Source organism: Empidonax traillii, unplaced genomic scaffold, assembly GCF_003031625.1.
Source record: "Empidonax traillii isolate 1590-97213 ecotype Southwest subspecies unplaced genomic scaffold, ASM303162v1 scaffold800:size294262, whole genome shotgun sequence".
Lineage (NCBI taxonomy): Eukaryota > Metazoa > Chordata > Aves > Passeriformes > Tyrannidae > Empidonax > Empidonax traillii.
In genome coordinates, this window is record NW_020955993.1 from 39,300 (window position 1) to 66,263 (window position 26,964).

The 26,964-nt window shown below is 42.6% G+C and overlaps 2 protein-coding genes across 4 annotated transcripts; one reads left to right on the top strand and one right to left on the bottom strand.

Annotated features, from left to right (window-relative positions):
• Nucleotides 1-732: 732 nt before the first annotated feature.
• Nucleotides 733-8,559, top strand: CHRNA3 (cholinergic receptor nicotinic alpha 3 subunit). The gene is made up of 6 exons (XM_027901581.1): nt 733-917; nt 2,749-2,888; nt 2,965-3,009; nt 4,101-4,210; nt 5,447-6,458; nt 7,963-8,559. Exons 1-6 carry the CDS (start codon nt 863-865, stop codon nt 8,089-8,091), a joined length of 1,491 nt encoding a protein of 496 aa, XP_027757382.1. The 5' UTR covers nt 733-862; the 3' UTR covers nt 8,092-8,559.
• On the bottom strand, nt 6,606-23,270 carry CHRNA5 (cholinergic receptor nicotinic alpha 5 subunit). 3 transcript variants are annotated; one of them, XM_027901584.1, is made up of 7 exons: nt 23,153-23,270; nt 17,104-17,255; nt 16,776-16,820; nt 15,135-15,244; nt 13,320-14,151; nt 11,449-11,478; nt 6,606-6,975 (listed from the first exon to the last, which is right to left on the bottom strand). In XM_027901584.1, exons 1-7 carry the CDS (start codon nt 23,268-23,270, stop codon nt 6,958-6,960), a joined length of 1,305 nt encoding a protein of 434 aa, XP_027757385.1. In that variant the 3' UTR covers nt 6,606-6,957. The 3 variants fall into 3 exon arrangements, with proteins under 3 accessions (XP_027757385.1, XP_027757384.1, XP_027757383.1); XM_027901583.1 differs by having other exon boundaries at nt 6,606-6,981; XM_027901582.1 differs by lacking the exon at nt 6,606-6,975 and having other exon boundaries at nt 11,210-11,478.
• Between the last annotated feature and the right edge of the window lie 3,694 nt (nt 23,271-26,964).

Sequence of the window (26,964 nt, forward strand, 5' to 3'; positions counted from 1 at the left end):
CATTCTTGCCAGTGCCCTTCCCCACGAACAATAAGGTTTTTGTGGGATCAAGATGGGGATCCTGTGCTCTTATTGCCTTCTCAAATGTCACCTTTCTAATCAACAAAAGCAGGAATGGCCTAAAGCCAGTGATTCTCAGGGGTCTGATCGAGTGTAATACTCCATTCAAAGCCCTGGCTCTTGCCAGATCCCAGCTGCTATGTTTACCACTCTGGGCTTAGATCCTGTCAACAGTTGTAGATGCCTTTAATTACCCCTGGGAATAGCACATCCTTTTTACACAGCCAAGCACCCAGCACATGCGCCTGTGAGATGAGACACGGGCAGGAAAAAAGCCTCAACGTTAACAGCCTAATTGTAAACTCAGGTCCCAAGGTCTCAGTTCGCTGCTAAATCAGGCATCCCTAATGTCAATATTCATTTCGGCACAATTCAATTACAAGATTTTTATTAATTACACTTCCCCTTAGCAGATTGTGATGAGCTTCTGGTAGAGAAGGCTCCTGCATAGCAGCTGACAGGAAAAATCTTTAGCACTGTCAGACCACCAGGCTCATTTAGGCAGCATTTTAAGGACTCTTGCCCATTATCCCTTGCCAGGAGACTGCTCTTTGCCTGCAGTAACATCTGTTTTGCCTGCAATCTTTTTGCCATTTCCCGAGCTCTGGCAGCCCGGGTGAGGCGGGCAGGGGGCAGCACAGCAGCTCAGCGCGCAGAGCTGTTCAGGGTCCCTGCCGGCTGCTGCTTCGGGCATTTCACGCATCGCGGGAGCGGAGCCCTCCCCGCTCCCGGCGCTCGCACAGTCCTGGCAGCGACGCTCATCTCCAGCAGCCTCCCTCGACAGGCAGTAACTCACAACACCATGGAGAGCATCCACCCTCTCCTCCTGACTGCTGCTCTCTGCTTTCTCTGCCAAGGTGAGTGATCCTTCAGCTGTTACTCTTTGGCGGCCAAGGGGAGGTGGGAAAGGTGGACAGGAGATGGCTTTGGTGCAAATGATCTTTTAAGAAGCTCGCTCCAAGCTAAGGGATATAAATCCTAGTACAGCTCTTTTTACAGGGTTTTTAAAGTTTATCGTTGCAAAGGATTTAATTGTCCTGATTAAAGATGCCAAACAGGACGCGCAAAGCCATTTTAACTTTAAGGAAAACGCACCTGACACGTAAAGGTGTGGTTGGTCTCACATATTGCACAGAAGACCACAACAAAGTGGCAACATTAAAAAGCTTCAAATACGAGCTGCAAACAGCCTGTCTTCTCTCTGCAGATACGGAAAGCACCAAAATATTCAAAGAAAAATCCCCACATTAGTGCACTTCTCTAGAGATAGTGGATGCTGGGTTTAATTAACGCTAGTGACATGTAAAAAGGCTGGCAATTTGGGATGGACTATGATAGAGTCGTTAAGATCTAGCTTTGAAATTATTTGCCTAAAAGATCTGAGAGTATTTATTCCAGGAAATCTTGATATGAGAGACAGGAGATATCAGTAAATAATATGGACAAGGCTTGCAATGACAAAAGTGTTCATTTTTTAGGTTGCAAGTTGTCTTGAATGATTTCACTAACCTGAAAATAAAATTGCCCTCTAAGTGAACAAGAGAAGGGGAGAGGGGTAGAAACCAACCAGCCAAACCAAAACCCAAACAAACGAGCTTTTAACTGAGTAGATTCACTTGAGAGGGACCCTCTTGTCTTAAAGGGAGAGGAGGACTCAAAAAGATTGGAAAGTAACACCTGCTTTGTGTAACATTTCAGATCACTCACCTGCATATACTTCTGCCTCCCTCCTCTTCCTCTACTGAAAAATAACTCTCAAAAATCCCCCCATGTCCTTGCAGATCTGTAGATTCCTGTTTGTGTTTCACAGGAACTGTAGAAGATGTTCAACAGCCTTCAGTTCATGCCTTTGCCAAATTTGCATAGTGCCATCCATTACTGACAGAACAGGCCTTGTTTTCCTTTTCAGTCGGAATTCGTGGGGCTCTGTTGTCCAGAACGAGTTGAAGAGAGACTTTTAAGAGATCATTCTAAAAATAAAAGACCACCGGCTTTCAAATAGCATTAGGATGGTTATTGCCCAGCGAGTTAAACAGTAAAAAGGTACTGTAAAATACAGGCTCTCACACCTCGCCCCAAAACAGTTAAAGTACCCTGATTTTTTTAGAATTTCAGTTTGCAGGTTTTTTGTAGGCCACAGGATACCATGAACTGCAGTTAGCAATAGCAAAGGGACAATCTGAATCTATTATAAATAAAAACTACTTAGAATAAAAACCGGGTAATTAGCACATTTCTTTGAACGTGCTGAAAAGTCTTTGGATTTAACAGTTAATCCATTTTAACCCTTTTTTAAAATTTTTAAGAAGCAGGTTGTTATCTTTGCCATAATCACGCAATCCTGACTCAGGCTAGAAAACAGGTTTCCTGGGAATCCTGCTGTTGCAAAACGTTCTGACCCTTCACAAGCAGCCTGGTCTGCTGGGCTGCACTTTCCCCTTCCTGTGCTCCACAGCTCTGCCAGGCCTAAGGGACCGGGCCTGCGAGGGGAAAGGGTTCTGTACCTCCGGAAACTTTACTCGTTTGCAGAGATGTGTGTGAGATTTTCTTCCCCCCAGCCCAAGCTAACGCCCCCCGTGGCACAGCAGTGCCCGCCTAGGCGTGTTTTGGGCAGTGCCCAGCCCGGGGGAGGCTGAGCGGGCGGTCGGGGGGGCTCTGCCCCGGCGCTCACCGCGTTACCCTCCGCAGGCTGCGGCGGCTCCGAGGCCGAGCACCGGCTCTACGCGGCGCTCTTCCGGAGCTACAACCAGTTCGTGCGCCCCGTCAAGAACGTCTCGGACCCGGTCATCATCCAGTTCGAGGTGTCCATGTCGCAGCTGGTGAAGGTGGTGAGTACCGGGCGCCGCGGCGGGGCCGGCGCTTGTCCCCACACAGCTCTCCCGACACAGCTCTCTCTTCTTCCAGGACGAAGTCAACCAGATCATGGAAACCAACCTGTGGCTGAAGCACGTGAGTAGCGCTCGGTGACAGCCGGGGGGGCACCGACCAACCTCCCGGTTGTGCTCCGGGTTACCCGTCCGGGGAGAGCTGCCCGGCCCTGAGGGGTGTCTGCGGGCTCGGGGAATACCGGGGTGGCATTCCCGGGGCAGGATCCCGGGGCAGCATCCCGAGCTGCCCCCGCTCCCGCCGGCAGCGCCGCCCGGCCCCGTTCCCGGGGCTCTGCTGCCTCCCAGCGGCCACCGGCCCGCTCTGCCCAAGGGAACGGGAAGGGATGGGAAGAGACGGGAAGGGATGGGATGGGACGGGAGAGGAGCGGAGCAGCGCTGCTGCACTCGTTGGGACTCGCTAAATAAAACGTTTTTGCTCTGAAGATTCCCAAAGGCGCTGCCTCGGCAGGCACCGACGCAGCGAAAGCACCTCAGAGCAGGTGTCCCGCATGGCATCGGTTGGTGCTGTTTGGTTCCCGGAAAGTGAGAACAAACCAAAAATGTTTACTTCACTTAAAAAGAGTCTTTAGGGGTTAACCATGCAGCTACTCGCTGTTGCAGTCAGCTTAATAACCAACTTAGTTCCCGCTTTCAGCTTGATATTCAACTTAGTTTAAGCGGGGTTTGACATCCCTGAGAACCAAGGCTCTTACTGAACTGAGCAATGACACCCTGCAGCTCTTTCTGACCCACATCCCTCACTCAATAACCACACCTACCACCACAGCCTCCACGAATTTGTTCTCACCATCCCACAGACACTTGGTTTCTTGAGACTGAAGTTATTATTAAAGTCCTACATTCTCTGACAAGAGAGAGTCTTACTCCTTCTTTCACCTCGTTTCAGCTGCTGAGTACACATTCCTGGGACAGAGTCACACACATGTAAGTCACATCTAGATATGACCAACCAGGTCATATCTAGGCCCACCTACAATCTGCATATCAACAAACACCACACATACGTGTTTGTTAAAGAAACAGCTGTATCCAAACTGGGTATCCAAAATAAACCAACCCTAGAAGTGATACACCACCACTTGGTTCAGGTCTGGTCTACTGAATTTCAGCTTCTTCACAAACCTAACCCAGACTCATTTTGTCCATAATTAGATCTGGAATGATTACAAGCTTCGGTGGAATCCAGCAGATTATGGAGGTGCTGAATTCATCCGAGTACCATCTGGCCAGATCTGGAAGCCAGATATTGTTTTATATAACAAGTAAGACTCTTGCACATTTATATCCTTAATTTAGGAAGGAGGGGGGTGATGTTACCAGTTTAAAAAAAAAAAAGAAAAAAAAATCAGCAGCAAGTTCCCTGAATGAACTGAAAAGCCTGCTTTCCAACACACCTGTGTCCCACATCTCCCCCTGCTGTCCTCACCTCCATGCCGGCTCCATCAGCATCCCTGGGCAGGAGCCAGCTCTAACCTGGAGCTGCAGGTGGGCAAGCCAGAGTGAACTTGGCTTTTGCCCTTCACTTTTACTGTTATTTGTGTCACTGTCTGCCAGGGGAGCTGACAGGAATTCCCTCAGACTGGAGAGCTCTCGTCTGTGAGTCAGACCTTTAACCAAAAAAAAAAACAAAACTGCAGCTTCTAGCTTTTCAGCAGTTAAATTCACAGTTTAAATTCACAGCCTTTCTAGTAACAGTGTTGACATATACAAGGCACAGATAAAGTTTACTTCAGAGGTCAGTTGCTGAGACACTGAGGAGCCAAACCATAAGTAAATGGCTCCCTCTGCTATGCAGGGAAGCAATTCCCAGGGAGATGGACTCATCCACACAGATCCAAAACTTAAGGTCCGTGGATCAACAGTGATGACACCCCTTTTCTAAAGGTGGTCTTAAAAAACTTTAAATTACTTTTTTAGCTTTACTTTTTCATAGAAACAACTGAAATTGTCCCATGGATCATATGAGATAGCGAAGTGGGACTTGAAAAAAACCCTCACCAAATCCACTCCTTATGCAAAGATGCACCCCAACCCTAATCCCTCTTTCAGTAGTTACTACCTGCACTGTCCACAGAAGAGGTGGGAATACCAGTAATACAGGTATCCTCTTATCAGCCCCTGAGTTCTGCTCTGCTTGACTGATCTAGAACAGAACAGAATAAAATAGTTCAGTTGGAAGGGACCTACAGCACTTACCCGGCTGAACTGCCATTTGCAGTTTTTGCCATTTTGAATATTGATTGCACTGAGCCATATTATTTTATAAGGCAATTAATAATATTCCCTTTCAACTCCTCCCTGGTAAATTTATACCAGCTGTTTGTTTCAGTTTAACTGTGCAGATTTATGGTGCCCACTGGCACATGCAATTCAGCTCCAAGTCAACAAGCAATTGCTGACTTTCCCAAAGCAGATGACAGAGTTAATGTGTATGATCTGAATGTATGAAACTACCTGGATCATTCTAATTTTTGTTGTTTTTATTTTTTGTTTTACAGTGCAGTTGGGGATTTCCAGGTTGACGACAAGACAAAGGCCCTACTAAAATACACGGGTGACGTGACCTGGATACCTCCAGCTATATTTAAAAGCTCATGTAAAATAGATGTAACCTACTTCCCATTTGATTATCAGAACTGCACCATGAAGTTTGGTTCCTGGTCTTATGATAAAGCCAAAATCGACTTAGTTTTAATTGGCTCCACTATGAACCTGAAAGATTACTGGGAGAGTGGAGAATGGGCTATTATTAAAGCTCCTGGGTATAAACATGACATCAAGTACAACTGCTGCGAGGAGATATACCCAGACATCACCTATTCTCTTTACATTAGGCGTTTACCTTTATTTTACACCATCAACATGATTATTCCCTGTCTGCTGATCTCTTTTCTGACTGTCTTAGTTTTCTATTTGCCCTCAGACTGCGGTGAGAAGGTGACACTCTGCATATCAGTCCTCCTGTCTTTAACAGTGTTCCTTCTCGTTATCACAGAAACCATCCCTTCCACTTCCCTGGTCATCCCCCTCATCGGGGAATACCTCCTTTTCACCATGATATTTGTCACTCTGTCAATCGTCATCACGGTGTTTGTGCTGAACGTGCACTACAGAACGCCCAAGACGCACACCATGCCCGTGTGGGTGAGAACCATTTTCCTGAACTTACTTCCCAGGATCATGTTCATGACCAGGCCCGCCAGCGACGAGGACAATAACCAGAAGCCAAAGCCACCGTTCACTTCGGAGCTCTCCAACCTGAATTGCTTCAGCAGCTCCGAAGCCAAATGCTGCAAAGATGGCTTTGTGTGTCAGGACATGGCATGCAGCTGCTGCCAGTGCCAGCGCACCAAGTGCTCGGATTTCAGTGGCAATCTCACCAGGAGCTCGAGCTCGGAGTCTGTGGATCCTACGCTTTCACTTTCAGTTCTGTCACCAGAAATGAGAGATGCTATCGAAAGTGTGAAATACATTGCAGAAAACATGAAAATGCAGAACGAAGCAAAAGAGGTAAGAACAGACTTTACTATTACTCTAACTGCTGATACAAAAGACTCTGATAATGAAAGGTAAGAAAAGGAACTCAAACATACAAACAAAAAACCCCCAAACAACAGAGACCACTATTTTCCACAAGTAAATTACCCAAGCTGTTTACAAGCATGTGCAGTTTTGAATTTCTACAAAGGGGGAGCAGCTCTGCTGCTCAACACTCTCTTCATTGACAGTATAAACACTGAGTGAGGCACGTTGAGGTTACCATTGCTGGGGGAACGCACCAGAGACCCATCCCACCAGAGCTAAAATCAGGATTTTCCAAGTCATAATCTTAATAGTGCAATTTGCTGACTGTGGGGCCTTTGGAAAGTTACATTCTCCCCTCCCACAGCTTACCACCATCAGCAGCAAAACCACCAGTGAATGTCCCTCGTAGCGATGATTGATTGTTCTGTTGCTGCTGCAGAGTAAAGTTCTGTAGCTAAACGAGGCAACTGCTGCAAGAGTGGGACTAGAATCTTTCATAAAGCTGCACCTTAGTGCAATAAAGAAACAAAAATAGAAAGCTTTCTCTCTGTCATGTTCCTCCAACACGTTATCAGCAGTAGCCACACACCCCCAATTATCACAGGACTTAAACCCCCTGCAGTCCAGCACTAAACCTCATTCTAACTTTACTTCATCTGTGCTGAAATCAGAGCTTTATTTATATTTAGCTGGTACAAAAAAAATACAGGGTTGCTTTGGGATTTAAGTCTGCCCTAACAAACAAGTTGTAAGCTAAAAAGCACCAATTTCAAAAGCAACTAATGCATTATTCATTTATTAGCACTTCTGAAGAAAAACAAAATAAAAATTGAAATTGCAAGCTCAGTGGGAACTAAAATAATTACCTGGTTACTATTAATATATAGCATATGTAACATTTCAGTGTCACTCTTCTTATAACACTCATTGTAAAAAGAAAAAACAAAAATTAGAAAAACCTGGGTTTTTTGGAAACCTCCTTCCCAGGAAAGGTAGAGAGAGAAATTTTACACCATGCATGACAACAATCAAATTTCAGTACTACCCAAGAAAATACCAAGTAACTATGTATCAATTAGCTTTTGCTTTTTACATCCTGCCTAAAGATGAGTAGGAGCAGTTTCTGTTTCTGTTTCAGTAAAGTTTTCTGGACAAACCTCTTCACCTGAGGATGTAACACTTTACATTTTCATTTTTGGCACAGAGAAGTTGTGTCTCCTCAAGTCCAGTGTCTTGGTGAAAAACTTTCTGTGTTTGAAGTGGTAGCTTTTGGCTTTGCCACAAAAGCTTCTTCAAGATGAAGTCATTTGTCAGTGAAAACAGAGATGTGTAAGTTGTGTAGCATGAAAGATATCTACATAGAGAAAATCTTAAATAAACCTGCTTGCTATACAAAATGGCACTAATTGCTAATGCAAATTATTCATCTAATCAACATGCCAACTTGCTATTCTTTTTTTCCTTTTTTTTTTTTTCCCTCTTTTTCCAGATTCAGGATGATTGGAAATACGTTGCCATGGTCATTGATCGTATTTTCCTGTGGGTTTTCATCCTGGTGTGTATTCTAGGAACAGCAGGCTTGTTTTTACAACCTCTGATGGCTGGAGATGACATGTAAAGATTAAACAACGTGTTGTGACATCAAATAAAACTGCCAACCAACTCTGTATCGTCACCCCAGCACCCCCCATGTCTCTTCCATGTGTAGCAGAATAAGGAACTTTCAAATCTGCTTGACCATGAAGGCTTTTGTTTAAAAATGTGAGAAAGGAAATTATTTGGAACCTTTATGACAGCTAATTTCCAAGGAACAGGAGCTATGATTTACAGTTACTTCTTGCCACCCCGGGAGAAGGTGTAGGTAGAACAGTAAAGTTGATAGGAATGGTTTAGGAAGGGGTGAATAAAGACATGGAAAATTACATGGATATTTGGAAAGCCAAGATGGGTTGAATGCTTTGGGCTGTTTTTCACCAGTCTGGTACCAAGAGGCTTGAGACCACGGCAGGACCTTCTGGAAGAAGTTCATACCGAGTTCTGTGAATGGAACAAGAGCTCCATGTGGATGGAATGGCTGGGGAGGCACAAGTACCAAACTGCTGGAATGTAGATGTCCCCACCTGACCCACGCCGTGGGCAGGTTTGTGATGAAAGGGAAACCAAATCTTGAAATACCAGCTGGTGGTGAACTCTGCCCATCCCTGTAGTGGAATGGATGGGAAAACTGTCAGAGGAAAAAGCCACTCCAACCTAGTGATGTTCAGAGCTGTGCCCAAGCCAAACACACACTAAGCCAGTCTGCAGGTGGTGCAAAGGATCCAAACACTCTGATGGGATAGTTGGGATGTATGACAAGGGAAGGAAGGTAGAATAGTCCTGTAAAGTATGCTAAAAATCACTGCTTAGGCATATATATACCTTCATTTTTTTTTTAATCAGTAACTGCAAGTTATTTAAGAGCATGAATAAAGAATGCGACAAAATACCCTAATGAGAACCTATTTTGTAAAAATATTAACTGTTCTCTCTGTACCAAACTGAAAAACTTTTGGAAATACAGTGTATCGAGTGGTGTGACATTTATGAAAATAAAGAGAATCAAACTGTTGAAAATGGTGCCTTTTTTTCCCATTTATTTTGACCAGGTAACAAAAACCTAGGTAAGGGTAGCATTGCCTACAGCTCAATACATTCAGTACAAGTTACAGGATCAAGGTGCATTTTTCTGAGCCTTGTTAACATTTTTTTTGTTTCAGACACACCTGACAAGCTGCAGACCCCCCAAGGTTTCCAGGGTCAGCTCTAAATCTATCATGATCAGACTGCAGAAGTGGCTCAAAGAAAGAAATTCATGCGTTTGCAAAACTGGTGGATTATTCTAAGGGTTGTGACTCCACTGGGCCATGTGCTGCCACAGGCATCATTTAACAAGGGGAAAGAGATAATAGGGTGGAGAGTTAAAAAAATAAGAGATATATCTCTCTCTAATCTACTTTCTTTACTTACTTGGCTTTCTGTTTAGGTAAATTTCAGTAATTCAAACTCAAGGAAGACTGTGAAAGGAAATCTTCTGGTTTTTTAACAGGAAAGAAGCTTCCTAAAGTATTCCTGCAAATTCCACACAGAGGAAGTCGCTGATGCATTGTTTAGTCTTAGTAACACCAAGAAAGTTAAAATTCTTACATTAATGGATTAAATCAGATCATCTTTGCGAGCTCACCTTTAAAATTATGATGGCAGGAGAGGAAACTTGGACATCCAATGCCAAATGTAACTGGGTAGCTGAAGAAGAGTCACTTCCTTTCACAATCAGAATTCTTTATAAATTGTTATTAAAAAAAAAAAAAAGGCTTGCTTGGCATCATTTCCCCACGTATGAGCCTTAAAAAACCCCAAGAAAATCCTACAGCTGAAGAAAATTTGAAATAAATATTCAGTATAAGTTATGTTATAATCAAACAGGGCTATTCTAAAGGAGATGCAGGGAGGGGTGTGGGGAACATGTATCTGGTTGTCAAATTTATAACCACTGTAAAAACTTACACTGTTGAAAATACCACAATTTACATTAAAACTTCTCACCTGAACATGTTATTAGTAATGTAGTAACTTAAGCAAAACAAAAACTTGCCCAGACTTGGCTCTAGAAATAAAGCTTTTAAGAAAGGAAGAAAAGTGGCATTGGGATCAATGTACAGAATATATTTTAATGGAATGACTGAAAAGTTGCAAGTTTGTTTTCAACCATTTCAGAGGAAAAGAAAGACTGGAAAGCTCTAAGTCCTTGCTGTTTAGTTACACGTGGTTTTATAAGCAAGAGAACCTACTCAAGGCAGCTCTCTTAAGCTCAGTTTAACAAATGTGTGAAAATTTAATCATCTCTACCTGGTTCCGTGGCATAATAATTTACAACCTTTCCTGCAGAAAGACATTCCCCCCACAATTCCTTCATATTAAAAAACTTAAAAACCTCTGCTTAAAAACTTAATTCTGAGAAACACACAGAGACAGGAAACAAATTACCAGGGTTGCAAACTCACAATCTGGTACCAAATTCTTCGTCAAGGATAAAGAACTCTGAGTGTTCCAGCCCTCGTGCATCTTGGGAACTCAGTTAACTGCCTCTGCCTTCCTTCCCAAAGCTGATGGAGATACCAATATACAGATGTGCTTTAGGCATTTGAAGGCTTATTAAATAGTCATGTGAGTATCATAGAATTGACAAGCTTTAAAATTCAAGCAGCAAATTCCACTGAAAATTTGTAAAGGCAAAAACGTGGCCAAACTGCTATTTTCAGTTGGATACTGGCCATACAGGAAGTTTAACTTGTATTTTCACTATTATTTCAAATTCCTCTGTAGAAACTTCATACTTTTACAACACATTCAAGAGAGCTGATAAAAATTCTCCTGTTTTATACTACAGTAAATTGAAATAAGCAACTCTACTGTGTGGGTAACTACGAATATAATACTCTGTGTAACAATTCATATAGTAATTTAATAATTGGACTATTAAAAAATTTTAAATCCTCCTGTTTTGCAGGAGGTGTCAGCGTATGCTTTTTTGATCTATCACACATGCAAGTGCTTGAGAAAGTTCTTTTAATTCTGACCTGGCTTAGAAGTAACTCAGTAGACTGGCAATAAGCAAATGGACTTCTCTATGTGTCCTAAGAATGCCATGCTTTAATATAATCCTAATTTTCTAGCTTTGGAATGTTTGTTTTTGGTTCTTTTTTCACTCTATCACAAACATGCCTACAAAGAACGTGCATGGAAACAGAGGTCCTGCCAAACTCTTGGGAGCCACAATCAGCAGGAAGACAGCCCCAAAAATATTTTAGGCGTTTGCACTGCCTATATGTGTAGGTACTATTATACTTGCCCACTTGTGAATAACAGGAATAAACAAGACAAGGGACCCGATGATTGAAACCAGAAGGAAAGCCCACAGGAACATTCGGTCGAGCACCTGAGCGATGTATTTCCAGTCTTCCACTACCTGGAAAAACAAAAGAGCACAAGAGGTGGTCAGTGTGTGTGCAAGAACAGGTGAAAATACAGTGCCACATCCTGCAATTCTTAATTGTTTCAAAGTGCACTTCTTTCAACATTTAATACCATTTTGTGATTACACTCTGAGCTTGAACAGGAGTAAACTCCCCCCTGTGGAGATTGGTAAGCTGTGTAGACCAATACTAGATTTTAATGCAGAAACCAACCCTGACAGGCACTGAAAATCCTCATCTCTAGAGAGATGAAACTGGTATTGCATTTTCTAACATACTGCAGCACTCATGGCACGTGACAGCACGAAGTGGAAATCCCAGGGAGGAGCTGGAAACAAAAGTTATTAGAAAAAAAAAAAAAAGAGACACAAACAACTCCCTCTAGCATCTGAACAAACCCCACTACACCTCCCAAATTAATGCAAATGAAAGCCCTGCCAAACAACTGTCTGGGATTTGAACTGGAGCTATCTGCATTTCCCAGGCCTAAAGATTCCCAAGGTGTGAGGCTACAACAGTACTGGCTGTGAGGTGTTTATTAACAACTTTTGCAATTAAAGCTTGCAGATTCTCTGGAGCCCAAGTAATAAAACACAAGTGAATCCCCCACTCATCTGGATGCTCATTTCTGAGGTTTAGAGTCACAAAATCATCACACCTGGAAACCAAAATACTTTTCACTTCTCTTTGTCAGCCACAGTCAAATGCAGTAACTTCACAGGAGAAAGAAAACCAACCCATAACATACAGAATATTATGTATTTAATAGCAAATTCTCTTATTTCTGGTGTTCATACAATGCAGAGCTATAGATGCTGATTTAACAGCACAGCAGACACATTTATTAAGAATCTAGGCCGGATCCCCTGTGACAATGTCAGAACCAAGTCCTGAAAAGGCACATGAGAGGAGTTTGCTTATTCCTAGATGTGAGAACACACTCTCAGCAATCAGCAGCTTCTGAAGAGAGACTTTTCCATTTAAACTGTAATAATCCCAGGCCCTGCCATCAGAAACAGGCAGCAGCATCATGAGACCACACACAAACTTCTATTTTTCTACACCAGCCTGAAGATTCCATTGAAGTCTCTGGTGTCCCAACGGTGCCAGTTTTAAATAAAGAAAAAACATAAAGAAAACAGATTCATAGTGCTCTTACCCACGTGGTGGAAACACTCATTAAGGGTAATTCAAACTGCAAATGCACAGACTGAAGAAAAGCCTTGGACATCTTCTGATGTAACTCAGAGGCAAATAATAATAAGGGCAGAGGAGAACTCTTAGGAAGTCATGTAATCCATGTTTGATCTGAGCACAAAATGACCTCCACAGGGATATAGCTTGTATTTAAACTAATGTTAAGGTAGAGCATTGAAACTGTTTTGTTTGGAATTGAAAGGTGAAGAACACGGCTTGGCACTATTTACTCTGAAAATATCAGGCAAATATAAGGCATGGTTCAGAGAGCCTTCAGGCGCAACATTCAAGTGAACAAACACCTTCTCTCCTCATCTCAGCAGCTCTGCAGGGAACAGTTACAGTACACAAGTGCCTCACAGTGTGGAACTAACAACATGAACCTCCTTTTAGAAGAAAGCAAAAGACTTTTCAAGAACCCAAGGACTGTGCTGTATCAGCCCAACAGCCACAAGAATTCTCAGCATTGTACCATACTCGCACTTCTTTCCAGTGGAAACAGTTACACAGCTTGCAGTGGAGCGCAAACCCTGGAAATCCACAGCACATCTTTAATAGGCCACTGCACAGTAAACCGTCACCTGGTTTTCTGATTTCCACTTGGAGCAGATCATTGTAACAGGACTAACTCACCCACCTCCCGAACTTCGTTCTCCTTCATCACGTGCCTCGTGATGTAGCGGATGGAATCCAGGGCTGCTTCCAAGGTGTTCCTCGACGATTCCGAGCCGTTCGCCTTCCCTGTTTCCTCCTTCTGGGCAAAGTACCTGTCCACGTGACTTCTCATGCAGAGCAGCTTGGGCAGCTTGTGAAGAAAGATCTTGCGAACCCACGGCGCCATCGCGTTGTGCGTGGACGAGGAGCGGTGGTGGATGTTGATGGCAAAGACAGTTATCACGATGGACAAGGTCACGAATATCATGGTGAACACCAAGTACTCTCCTATGAGGGGGATAACTTTGGAAGATGAGGGAATAATTTCTTCGATGACAAGGAGGAAAACAGTCAAAGAGACCAGGACTGAGGTGCAAAGCGAGATTTTCTCGCCTTCGTTGGAAGGCAGGTAGAAGACAAGGACGGTGAGAAACGACAGCCCGATACAGGGGATAATGAGAAACAACGTGTAGAAAAGGGGCAAACGCCTAATTATGAATGAATATGTCACAAAAGGATACCAGCAGCACCCATCAGTCCTGTTTCCCTTGCTCCCCGTCGCAGTCACTATTTCCCATTCTCCGTTATCAAAGAAATCTCTCTTGTCAACGTCGTAATCTTCGAGAATCAGATCGACCTGCGAGCCGTCGTAAGTCCAGGACCCAAATTTCATGGAGCAGTTTTGGAGGTCGAAGGGGAAGAAGGTCACATCGATGGTACAGGAACTTTTATAGTTGGCTGGTGGAGTCCAAGCTATGGTGCCATCGTATTTCACCACAGTTTTTGTGGATGTTCCCTCGAAACGCCCATCTGCACTGAAAGAAGAGAGGAGCTGCAATTACAACGGGGGGGGGCTGGGGGTGGATTTAAATAGGAAAATATGCTTTGTTATTGGCATTTCAGCTCTTTATCCCTTATCCCCCTCGACAGCCAAAATTTTGTACTGTCTTCATAGTTTTTTTGTTGTTGTTAGATCTGAATCTCACAAAGGTAAACAGCTTTGGAAGAGTGAAGACTATTTTTAAGTCCATTAATTTAAAAGTCTGTGCAACTTTCTGTGGCCCTGAAGACTTATGAAAGGATTGTAAAAGCCCTGATCTTCAACAGCATGACCCAACTGTGGTGTTTCTATCAGTAATGCAGCATAAGCACTTTTCAATTTGGCCAAATCATAATTATCAAAGAAAAAACAAGTCACGAAGCTGCGAAAATAACACTTGTTTGGCACCTCCAAACTTGAATTTACTTGAATTCACTGCAACAGCCTTTTATCCTGACTCAACAAGTTCAGGAAATGTAGAAAAGCATTCTACACGCACTCGAGTTGAGCAGAAAGGTCAATTCAAAAGTTATTGCTTCTGACCCTCGGGGATTTTCAAAAGGAAAAAAACCCAAACACCACAAAACCAACACAATTTCCCCCCCCTTAAAGCTGAGGAGACATGATTTCAATTCCACGCTGACTGAATATGACTTATAACAGTATAAATTAGCTGCTCCACTCCCCTCACCCTCCACTGTTTGTCCCCAGCACGGTGCAAGACATTGTTTTCTAACAGGGAGCTTCTGTGAAGAAATGGAAATAAACTTTTTAAAGAGCTGAGAAATGCCATACACGAGCCAAGCAAAACATTTGGCATTTAACCTGGCAACAAAGTCCCTCTCCATCCAGAGGCAAATCCTTCCACACCACCTCAGCTCTCCTAAATGCCCACATGTATCTATATCCAATGAGCCTCCCTTTGCTTAGACAGCAAAGTTAGAAAATAAACGCATTTTAGTAAGATTCCAATCTTACTTGTCATAGAGCACGATGTCTGGAATCCAAATGGAATCTGAGGGGACACGGATAGATGTTATTCCAGCATAGTCTTCGGGATTCCACCTTAATTTCACGTCTATCCATTCCTGAGGGGATGTGAGAGGTGAAAAATCGGTGTTATCGGGGAGTGGATTTAAGGAGGGCGAGACCAGATGAAAACAGACAACGAGGCAAATCAAAGCAAGGAAACTGGCGTCTAAAATCTTTATATGAAACAATTAATCTGCTGAACAGTCACGTGGTTACCTCACTCAGTGTTTGTTTTCTGTTGTAAGAGCCACTCGACAGCATTTCTGTGCAGAACTTTAGATGTGAAGTTCCTTTTTCAAAGCATGTATACACATAAGTAAGGGCTGTTATAACATAATTGAGTTATATAAATTAAATTTGGGAAAAAAAAAAAAAAAAAAAAAAAAAAAAAAAAAAAAAAAAAAAAAAAAAAAAAAAAAAAAAAAAAAAAAAAGCTCGTTCTGAATCAATACCAAACACTGGGAGGTAATCAGAAGCAATTTAGACTTTTTTATCACAGATAAAAAAAATCCATCACGATGGAACTTTGAAAAGGCAGTTCTGATTTCTACCAGCAACACTAAAAACAGCACCATTAAAAGCACAGTAGGGTTTTGTGGTAATTTAGTACTTGAACCACAAGCTCAGGAGGAAGAATTTAAATTTTTAAGAATTCCCCATCAAAAAGAATTTTAAACACATGTACAGGTCGGTTCTTATTTTATTTAAAATGATTCAACCGGTTCAACAAGATCTGCAGAAACTACTAAAGAAAGCACAAAGTGTTATCATCAAGACATTTGCGGAGCAGTCTCAAAGTTTCCCTGAAAATAAAAACTGAAATTACAGTTACTGGAAAAGAAGGGAATGGGAATCAACATAGAAAAAAAAAACAAACAAACAAAACAAAACATAGCAAAAAAATCCAACCAACCAAAGGATAATGGAGCAGCCCAAACAAAACCAGTGATGGAACAGGGGTCTGTAAATATTCTGCTAAGTTAACTCAAGAATGACTCGTGAGCAGCATTTCCCAAGCTCATACTGACAATTAAGTTTAGCACTGCACTCTGATTATTACAAAGCTCAAGGTTTCTTCCTGCCCAACCTCAAATATTCTTAAGAGGAAAAAAAAAAAAATTTCCTTATAGGAAGCACATGTAACTTTGAAACTGGAAATTTTCAGTGATGTTTATGCCACAATCTCAAATATCCCCCAAGTGCAAGACCTCAAAGGTATTTTACAGAACACTACGGTAACCCATACTTTGCTAAACAAAGCTTTGGAATGAAAACTTTTGTTTACTGAGGCAGCAACTTGTGGTTGGATACATGCCATGCCTCAGATTTCTTTTAATTTGGTGAATTTTTATTTACCTTATTTTCGTTTACCTTTTCTGTGTGTTTGTTGTGGTTTTTTAAGAGGTTTGTAACAATTAATCCTTTCAAGCATTTCTAGGGACATTTTACAAAGATAATGGGTGAGATAAAAAAAATCATGCAGCAACTCAATTTTTATTGAACATACAAGTAATTAGAAAAGTTTCTTCCACATTTTCATTTGCAGTTATGAAGCTTCAGAATTTCCCATCAGTGTTTTACACGTACCTGTTTCAACCACACATTTGTTGTCATCAGCTGGTTTTTCTCATCCTACAAAGCAAAGAATAACCAAGAAATTAAAAGAACATTCAGGGTAAAAGGCTGCTTTAGTTCACAGAGGTCTGTAATTTAAAATACCACCCACCCTTCTGAAAGCATTCCAGTCACTAAACATGCATCCACAGTGCATTTTTTTTAATTACACTGACAATAATTTTAGAAGATTAACCCACCGTGTTTAAGCCAAAACATGCACAGGTATTTCACATGACATTATGTTCTAGAATCTTAAAGTCAGTGAGGGAAAACAATCCAATTTATTGGCTGTACATACCACATCCACCAGCTGAGAGATTGCAAGGCCAAACTTGATTTTTATGGTGTCGTTCAAGCGCTCCACTGGCCGAACCCACCTCTGATAGTCCTCAAATAAATGCTTGAACAAACGATCTTCACTTTTGGCGATGAAAGAAGGTTCAGACACACCTATAAAAAAAAGGAAATTTTTTACCACTGATTGAAGTGAACAGTGTCCCTCTGCATTCTTACGTGCAAAGAGCTCCTGCTGTGTTTATGCAGAGCTAAACGTCTCATCCTCTCTTCTACAAAAGCAGGGCCTGGATTCTGGGAGAAGAATTTTAGGAGGTTACCTGGTTTTACTGGCATCTTTATACCATTATCACACTTTCCAACCTGTGAGATAATCTGAGCGACAGCAAAGGCCAAATGCACTTGATCATTTACCTGGTGCCATTACAGGCGTCCTCTAAAACTGGCAGCTGGTCTGTGATAGAGCTTCAGTCCCTCATGCTCCAAACAAAGTGGTGCTTTTTAAAAACCTACACCCACACTGTACAGGTCTGCAATCCACTTTGAAACTTCAGTCTCTTCGTGTTTTTAATGTTTGGACAGATCTATCATGAATAAACTTTGCTGCACTTGCTCGTAGAGCACTTTGCCCCCCACACACTGTTTTGTACCTTAAATGCTTATGCAAATCTGGGCTTTTTTCAAAAGAGATGCAAGTTGTCCTCCAGCACCTGGTGGAGCAACTGCTGTCCTTTTCTCTTTGGGAATCTATGAAAAATTTGGGGTTTACCTACGTGTTCTCACTGAAGTGGATCAGAAGAAACCCTGCCACACAAAAAAAGGGGTAACAGCCTTCAAAGGTGGTGTGAAACACCTGAGGGTGCCTCGAGAATCAGCACAAACTCCACACATCACCTTGAATGGGTCTCCAATTCCCAGACAAAAGTCAGAACAACCACCAGAAAACACAAACTCTAAACAGAGATTTTTTTACTACTCGCTGATGAGGTCTGAACTGACTGAAACTACTGCCAAAGAGCTAACAATTAATATTGCCACTTTAAGGGACAGAACAAACAAAAGAAAGGAGTTTACCAGCATCTCTTTTTTAATGCAGACTTAAAATATTATGCCATTACATAAATGCATGGCATGACCTCTCCAGGAATCACGTGCTCACTAACAGCACCCATCTAAAAAAAGATATATCAGAAACAGAAAAGCACCAGAAAAATGTCATAAACAGATTAAAACCAGAGACAGTCATCCAAAGATGGAGAGATTTAAAAGCTTAACATAATTTTGTTCGGAGAGGAGGTAAATTTAGTCGACAGAACAGAAGTAGAGCAAGTAGTGACCAATATATACTAGTATTTAAATGATGCAGCCACAGAGGGCTGCACACTTACAAGTTGCCTTCACAGCTGTGAGGTTAAAAAATATTTCTTTTAATTGGTTCAGTTTATCCTCGTTAGCCAAGGAATTGTCCTTATTTGCAACTATGCACGGATTTGCCAAGCCCTGCATGTCACAGGCACCCAAAAAAAACCCGCTTCCTGAAGGCACAATTTAATTTCTCTCTTTCTATATCCCCATTTCCTGAATTATGGATGGTTTTGTGTATATTTCAGCCTAATGTTTCATAAATACTCCATGTTTGTATTAGCATTAATTACATTTCCCTGCTACAGTTACAGCTCTCAACTGCATTTTTCTGTACAATTCGAGGCTGCCTATGCAGCTGGATATTCTCTCTGCATTAATTGACCTTGAAGCGATGCAGAGGCAAAGTTGCACTTTCACCATCCCTGCGTTCTGTAAGATGACCTCCTGTGCAGCCACACAGCATTTCAGGGTGTGTGGTGGTGTCTCCAGATTAAGTTTCTTTTAAAACCCAGCGACCTCTCTGCTCTGCTAAATGGGGACGTGTTATTTTACTGCTTTTATATTCTTACAGATCTTTTTCCAAACATTTTACACTGCATAGACTGCACGTGTTTCATTTCTCTTTTCCACTGTCTACATGCTTTTAAAATTACAACAAAGGATGTGATTCTTCATTACTCCTTGTATTAACATCACTAACAAAATAAATCGTGAAGAACTGATGACACGCAGAAAAAAAATGTACAGAAGAGAAGAAAACAGGTAAAACACAGTTCGAGGCTTAAGGCAGCAGAATAACTATGAAAAATAGAGGTTAAAACCCATGACTAGCAAGATTAGCAAACCAACAACCCGCAGGACAATCTCATCCTAAATCAGATGGCAAGAGATTATGGAAGCATCGCCCCTGCCACGAGCTCCCTGTGCTAAAATAAACCTGCAGGTTCGTTTGTAGCCTCTGAGGGGCAGTTCTAAACTTGCCTGTATTTGGGTGGCTTCACTTTTGTTGGAGCCTGAAGTAACAGGAAAATACTTTAAGTGAAACACTTTGGTTAAGTAGAAATTCTAATTAAACACTTGATCTCAGACAAAACTGTATTTAAAAATTCGGTTCTACCATCTCCTCCCTAAGCACTTCACAAACTTCTTTTATTAAAGCACTTTGGAAGAACTACTTGGAAAACAGGAGGAAGCACTAGAGGGGTCTCAGATGCACAACAAACCATGCCCATGTCTATTCATCTTATTCTAAACTCAGAATTTCACTTGGGCTGCTGATGGCAGACTTTTTAAAGGCCACAGATAAATTACAAAAGTGTTCTTCTTTTGTAAAATCCACCTTGTTACGCTGTTTCTTACTGTACCATTATGGGATTAAATATCTTAGCACATCGTTCTTTGTATAAGAATTACCAGTTAAACTATCAGTGTTGCAGCTTTATCTCAGCTGTATTTCCATAAATATTTGTTTGTTTTTAAATGAGAAAACACCACAGTGCACGTTCCCCCAGAGAATGAGCTTTCTTTGAACTCTCCATTCCTCTGCACTCCCTTAGATAAAGTGTCATACTGGGACTGCAGGTGTAATGCTGGTCCTTGCACATTAAACACTGCAGTTCAAAGCATTTGCTAATTGATAAAACCGAGTGTTAATGATTTCAGGATTTCTCTGCATCACTACCCGGTGCATTTTCAAAGGAGGTCCGGGGGAAAAAGGAAAGGGTGGCTTTTTAGAAGCCTAATGTTAAGATGTAGATTCAGAAATAATATATATTACTAATACACTTTTATAACCATATACCATTGTAATGAGAAAGGGCAATAAACACAGCAAAATATCCATACTTTGTAGTTAACATTCTATTGTTTAACTGTGCGTTATCATAACATGCAGACTGTTATCCACAAATCCAACTACCACAAACTACAAGTGATGATTTTCTTACAAGCCTGGAAGGTGAATGAATATATGCACTACACCTGCCTTCAGTACACTCATATTTATTGGGATGATTTCCCACCATTACTTCATTAAGTAGAAAATACATGTAATATAGTAAATGAAGCACAAAATGGAAGTTTTATTTCTGTCCTGACTCCCCCCTCCCTTTTAAAAGGACCACTTTCTGCATGGCCCTCAATTTTCTGGCCTACTTTTCCTCCCGTGCTTCAGCAATTGCCAAGAACCCAATCACAAACAGTCAGAGTTTAATTAACAGCAAGCATTTAAAGAGATCAAAATCATCTTTTCTAGGATGTCTGCAAGTCAAAGCAGCATCACTAACTCCATCCAATTTCCCGAAAAAGGCTCAGAAAAACCAGTTGTTACATCCTCAACTCCTCAGAGCTCCTTTTTTTTCCTCCCCTCTTTAAAAAACTATACCTACAAGCACAGAAAAGGTGGTTTATACAGGGCTTTCAAGCTACTGGGAGGATTTGTGCCTTCTCTCCTACCTCACACATCAACCTCTGCCCAACCAGCAGCAAAATAAAATGACACACATTGAACGTGAAACTATGAGGAATTTTGAGGTGTTAACACTGGACCGTGAAGACAGCACTGGGAAATGCTGAGAACAAGCAGCAAACAAGGTGCATCCAAGCGCAGAGTGAAACAGGAAGGACAAGGATGCAGAATCGTTTAAGTAGAACCATTTACACATATAAATGTAGAGGCTGTGCATCAGGGAAGTGAACACAAACCCAGGATTTCTGTGAGTAAGGCACAGGCTGAGGATTCTCACAAGTTGCCAGTGCAGCCACTGGCGTCACCTTCTGCCACAGCAGCATTTTGCCCACCCAGCCCATTTCCAGCCGTGGATACATCAGAACATACAATCCCACAGCTCACAGAAATCAGAGGCTCTGGTTAGAAATCAGGTCCTCTGCTCAAAACCAGATACAGAGTAGAAGATTTCAGAACACACCACACAAACCCCGGGTTTTACCGTTCTAAAAACTGGGAAACTGCAAGTACTTCCTCTCCCAGAGTTGCCTCTACAAATCAACACAGACATTTCTCCACGAATCAACGCTCGTGGTTTTCTCCCTAAGAATCTTTCTAAGAATCAGGTCTGCAGCACAGCAGAGCTAGAGGTGCTTGGTAACCTCGAATCCACTCGGACAGTTAAGTCTCACCTCAGTTGAAGATTCAGTGCAAGGAACAAACCTTATAATTTGATTGTATTTAAAATCAGCAAGTATTTTGCCTTGACAGTTCACAGTTATCCAAGGTAAAGTGTTAGTTCACTGCTAATGAAACACCAAATTAACTTACAAGCACTCTTACAGCAAATTTCATGTTATTTTAGAGCAAACAAACTGCGAAAAGGAAATGTTATCCTCACTATGTATGATCAGCTCTCAATGGAGTCAAAACTGCTGGCTTGTGCCAAAAGGCCAAATTTAGTTTAACCAAAATGATTTTGCACAGCAATATCTTCTCTCATGACGAGAAACACTTTTCCAAACGCTGAGACAAAGAATAATCTTTTAAGTCACGTTCAGCAGTAATAGACTATTTGTCAGCTGAATTAAAACAAAGACATCAACACAATCAATTTTCCATAAACCATACTTAGAACCACTTTGCCAATTTCGAGTTAATATTAAAAAAAAAAAAAAAAAAAAGGTCAAATTCATTTTTCATTCATTTTCTTTCTGCCTGTAAATACGGCAGTTATGGTTTCAGAACATTCTGCAAAACTCTTTGCAAGATACCCATTAATTATATACAAGCAATGCTTTAAAACAACTGTTTCTAAATAAATCTTTGACGAGTGATTTTGCTCCTTTAATCTTTGTGTAATTCTATAAACACTCCAGCTTCACATGTCGTTTTACATCCTTCAGCTCGGAAAGTTACATCCTGATTGAATTACGAGACTGACTCTTTTGAAGTCGAACAAATAACGCACGACCAAACTAAGGAGAGTTCTATTATGAATTCTTAAGAGGGTTCTTTTTACGTGCAGTCACACCCACACGTGAAACTGCAATTATTAAAACACATTCTGAAAGTTTACCTCCATACCAACTGCAGGCACTCAAACCTACAAACTGTGCCAGTGAGCAGAGCAAAAACTGCAAGAAAGCTGTGGCAGCTGAAATCTTTAAAGTGTATCACAATACGCGCACACCTAGAAAGCATGACCACTGTGTAATGAAATGTGTGTCAGTCGAGAATGATGTGCACCTGAAAAGCCGTAATTTGGCAGAGGCACTTTGCCCTCGCTGTGCCCGGGGCAGCCCAGGGGAGGCGGTCTGACCGCGGTCTCCGTACGTCCCGTTCCTTTTTTTTAAAAGCCAGCGATGCCCCCCCAGCCCAGCTCAGCCCCCTCGGCACCAGCCCCACCTCAGCCGAGTTCGGCCAAAAGTTGACGCCGTGGAAAGCGAAGCAGGTCGGTGGCGGCCCCAGCCCGGCGGTGTCTCCCCCCACACGCGAAATCCCGCCCGTCTCCCCTCACGAACCGCTCCCCGCCGGGCGCAGCCCGGGCCGGCAGCGGCGCCCGAACCCCCGGGCCGCGGTACCACCCCCTCCATCCCCGGCGGCCCCGCACATCGCCGGGAGGGCTCTGCCCCCCAACCGGCCGTGCCCTGCCCTCTCCCACACCCTCCCGGCTCCTGCTGAAGCGCCTTTCCCTTCACCCCGGCCCTCACCCCGCGGGGGCCGCCCCGCGCCGCCTTACCCGCCTGCGGAGCTCCGGGCTGGGCGAGCCCCAGGGGCGCGCAGAGCCAGCTGAGGAGGAGCAGGAGGAGCCGGGCGGCGCGGCCGCAGCTCTGCAACCCCGCTCCGCGCCCGGCCATGGCTGGGGCACGGCCCCGGCTGCCTCCGAGCCCCGCAGCCGGGAGCGAGCCGGGCGGGAGCCGTGAGGGAGCCGTGAGGGAGCCGGGCGGTGCTGGCCCCGCCCCGCGGGGGCCGTGAGGGGGCGCGAGGGGCGGGAACCGGCGCAGGGCGCGGGCGGCGGTCCCGGCCCCTCGGGGACCCCAATACCCCCCACCCAAACACCCCACACACCCGCACCCCCAGACACCCCACACCGCCCGCCGCGGCCCCCCCGGGCTGCCCCAGCCGCTCCCGGAGCCGGTGCCGCCGCAGGAGCTGCCGGCAGGTACCGCCGCTCCCTCAGGCTCGTCCCCGCCGCTCCCGCGGAAAACTCCGGCAAACCCCAACCCGGCCAACGCCCGCTGCTTCCACACCGTGCTCTTGGGAGGGAGTGAGTTTCGGTGGCTTCTAGCGAAAAAGAAAAGGAAAATTAAACTAACTTTTAATTTCCGATCCGTATGAAACACTCAGGAGGTTTTTTTGTTAGTGGTTTTTTTGGTTTTTTTTTGGTGGTTGTTGGTTTTTTGGTGTTTGGTTTTTAAGTTTCTAAATCAGTAGGATTTTTTTAAAGTTTCTGAATCAGAATATTTTAGAACTTTGAACCAAAAATAGGAAGACTGATGCAAGCTACAAAGACCCAGGATATTTCCATCTTTATGTATATTGCAGATATACATACACATCATATGTATAATAATATATAATGACATATATAAACCTCACATAAAACACATATATAACATATATCTAACATATAAATACTCTGTACAAAAACACCCACCTTTTTTTCTGTATCAGATAAATAAAATCTGTTCCAAAAGACAACCTTCAGTGCACGAACTGTGAAACTCAATTAGTGATTTTTCCTTAATTGTCCTAATGGAAATGCACGGTGTACGCATTGCCACAGAAAAATAGAAGCAGCTGGCATTAATGCATTTTTTACATCTAAGATATGAATATTTCACAGAGAGAAAAGATTGGGAAAGAAGAGCTAAATGGCTTCATAGTGCTAATCAGCTGCAACATGAAAATGGTCCTTATTTACCTCAAATAATTTTAGCAACTTTATACCTTCCTAAAATGAGCATTACCCAAAGTAGCAGGATTTCATTAAGCATGTTGTCAGTTGTCAAAACTCTTTTACAGGAAAATAGTGCATCTCTCTGTATAAACTATGAATCTTCTCAATGACCGAAACGGAATATTGGAGCATTTGGATCCCTTACTTTTTAAACTCGTGTTTTTCTGCACGATCTTACCCTGCAGCCGTATTTGGGTTGTGCCTGTCGGTGCAAGACAGAATGCAGGCTGTGCAAGCAGCCAGGAAAAGGCTGCTTACACAGGAGTTTCTTCCAGCACACTTCTATTGATCTGAATACCCTGCAGTAAACATGGTCATTTTATACAGTGAGAATCTGTCCTGCACAATCAAAACATATTATGTGTGAAAGGATGCAGCAGGACTCTAATTCTGAAACGCTCACTGGTGTATGCAGTGGTCGAGCCAAGATTTTAGAGTAAATAAAAAATATATTTTAGCCCAAAACGGGGCACAAAAGAACCCCCATTTTAATTCTTTTTGTGACACACCAGAGTTCTGGCGTTTTCTGAGCGCTCCAAAAATTCCTTGGCAGTATTTGTACCGAAATTGCAACTCTGTGGTTTCTGATGACAGCTGGTCCAATTCACCACTGCACTGCACCTGGTGTTCCTGACACAGGTTTATCGTGTAAAATCTGCATTTCTGTCAGCAGAGTGCGTGTGCCCTGCAGGAAAGGCATTTTAGAGCCTTTACGTCCCGTTAACAGTGTTGAAGTCGCTGCCACTTGAACGTGCAGGACGTAGCAAAGTGGTTTTATTACATAACTGTGGATTTGTGTGCAGCTGGGTCCTAACCAGGCAAAACAGATGCTGGAAGATATAAAAGGATTAAACTGTCTGGGTTACGTGCCCAACCTTTTGCTAAATATTTCATGTAGCAGCATCATCTGGCACACGTTAATTATGTTGTGCTATTACTGTTTTAGAAAACAGTAGTTATAAATGAGCAGCTGTTTCTTCCCGCTGCGTTGAGCTTGGAGCAAAATGTTAATAAGAACACCAGCATGTTAAGTTTAGCGTTTGTCATGAAGTGAAAGCCTAAACAATTACACGAGTAATGGTGTCTTTCAAAGGGCCTTTGTCAGCAGGAGGTGACATCTGAAGGTCCCCCACTAAAGTATGCTCTGAGAATCTGCAATAAATTGGCTGATGGCAGCTTTTACTGTGCACTGAGCAGCAGTTTAACTGGAAAGCCAAATGCCAAATTAAACACAGATAAAAATAGCAAGCTGCTCAGTTCTCTGTGTAAAATCAGAAATATTCTAAAAACTTTGGGAAGCTGAATTTTCTGCAGATTAAAGCCGGTGAAGGATACTCTTAGATCACGTTACTTCAGTGGCTTTTCATATGGCAATAGAAATAACCGCCAATTAAAACTTGAAAATGAGGACAGCTTTTACCAGAGAAGAACTGTAATGGGAAACGCTCTTTAAAGAAAATGAAAGCCACTGAAGTCCTAGAATCTCATCTGGTCTGAAGCTGCACAATTTCTCTCACGTATGAAGTACCCAAGTGCATTAACTCCCTGGACTGACTTGTACACACTTAGCTCTGTTATCCATGGATCACATACAGTCCTGGGGCCTCTCAAACCATTCATCTGAACACTTGCAGTCGATAATGAAGGCATTCTCACAGCCCAGTGGAGAAGTACTGCCCCTATTCCTGAGGTTCTGAACAGAAAGAAATCCATACCAAACCACAATCAGCTGTCAAATTCAACATCCCAAGTTTTTCACCTCAATTTGGGTGCCTTTGTAACTCACAAGTAAAATATCTGGATGAAGAGGGAAGCGTACCTAAAGGAGGTCATAGCAGAAGCAGTCTCAGAAGTAAGTTTGCCTTTATTTGAACAGAATACAGTCACCTAGAAAACAAGCTAGCTCTCTGTTTAAGCACTGACAGATGCAAGGACAGCACAGATATTACTGGAGAAGCGGTAGTTTCATCACCTCTTAAGCTACTTAGAATAACAAACCACGTTACAACCTCTTAGGACAATCTATTTGTGAATATTTGCATATTTGCCCTATCAAGCTCTATCATGCAGTCAAGTGAGATATAAGCTACCCAGGTGATAAGTTTACAAACATCATATTAAGCAAACAGTTTCAAGTAAATACTTTAAGCTAATTTGAAAAATCTGTCACCTTCCACAGCACCACACAAAGTTCTGGTGTTAAAATAACATTGAAGCCACAGCAATAGCTAAATATTTGAAATATTTATGCAATACACTGTCAACTCTACGTAAACACTACGCACACCAAAAAATAATTAAAAAAAAAAAAACATACAAAGAACAGGAAGATCTTTTGATTAGCAAAGATACCTCAAATGTATCGCCAGAATCATTTTCTGTTCTTACGACTTATCCCCAAACCACTCCCAGAAAAGGCACAGACGGTGGTGATTTTTTTTTTTTTTTTTTTTTAGTTTTGTTTTGTTTTGTTTAAACACACAAAGCCAGAATCAACACAATAGGCCAACGCAGTCAAACACTGCTCTTATCTCTAGGAAGAACAGGTAAGGAACTTGCAAGGATGGCTCAGGAAGATTCTAGTCATGAAA

Excerpts from the sequence above, each read along its gene's own strand:
- CHRNA3 (XM_027901581.1), top strand. The coding sequence starts at position 863 with ATGGAGAGCATCCACCCTCTCCTCCTGACTGCTGCTCTCTGCTTTCTC. Across the intron at positions 2,889-2,964 it reads TGTCGCAGCTGGTGAAGGTG|GACGAAGTCAACCAGATCAT; the intron begins GTGAGTACCGGG and ends CTCTTCTTCCAG. Across the intron at positions 4,211-5,446 it reads GATATTGTTTTATATAACAA|TGCAGTTGGGGATTTCCAGG; the intron begins GTAAGACTCTTG and ends TTTGTTTTACAG.
- CHRNA5 (XM_027901582.1), bottom strand. The coding sequence starts at position 23,270 with ATGGCCGGGCGCGGAGCGGGGTTGCAGAGCTGCGGCCGCGCCGCCCGG. Across the intron at positions 14,152-15,134 it reads GACATCGTGCTCTATGACAA|TGCAGATGGGCGTTTCGAGG; the intron begins GTAAGATTGGAA and ends CTCTTCTTTCAG. Across the intron at positions 11,479-13,319 it reads AGGAGAACGAAGTTCGGGAG|GTAGTGGAAGACTGGAAATA; the intron begins GTGGGTGAGTTA and ends TTGTTTTTCCAG.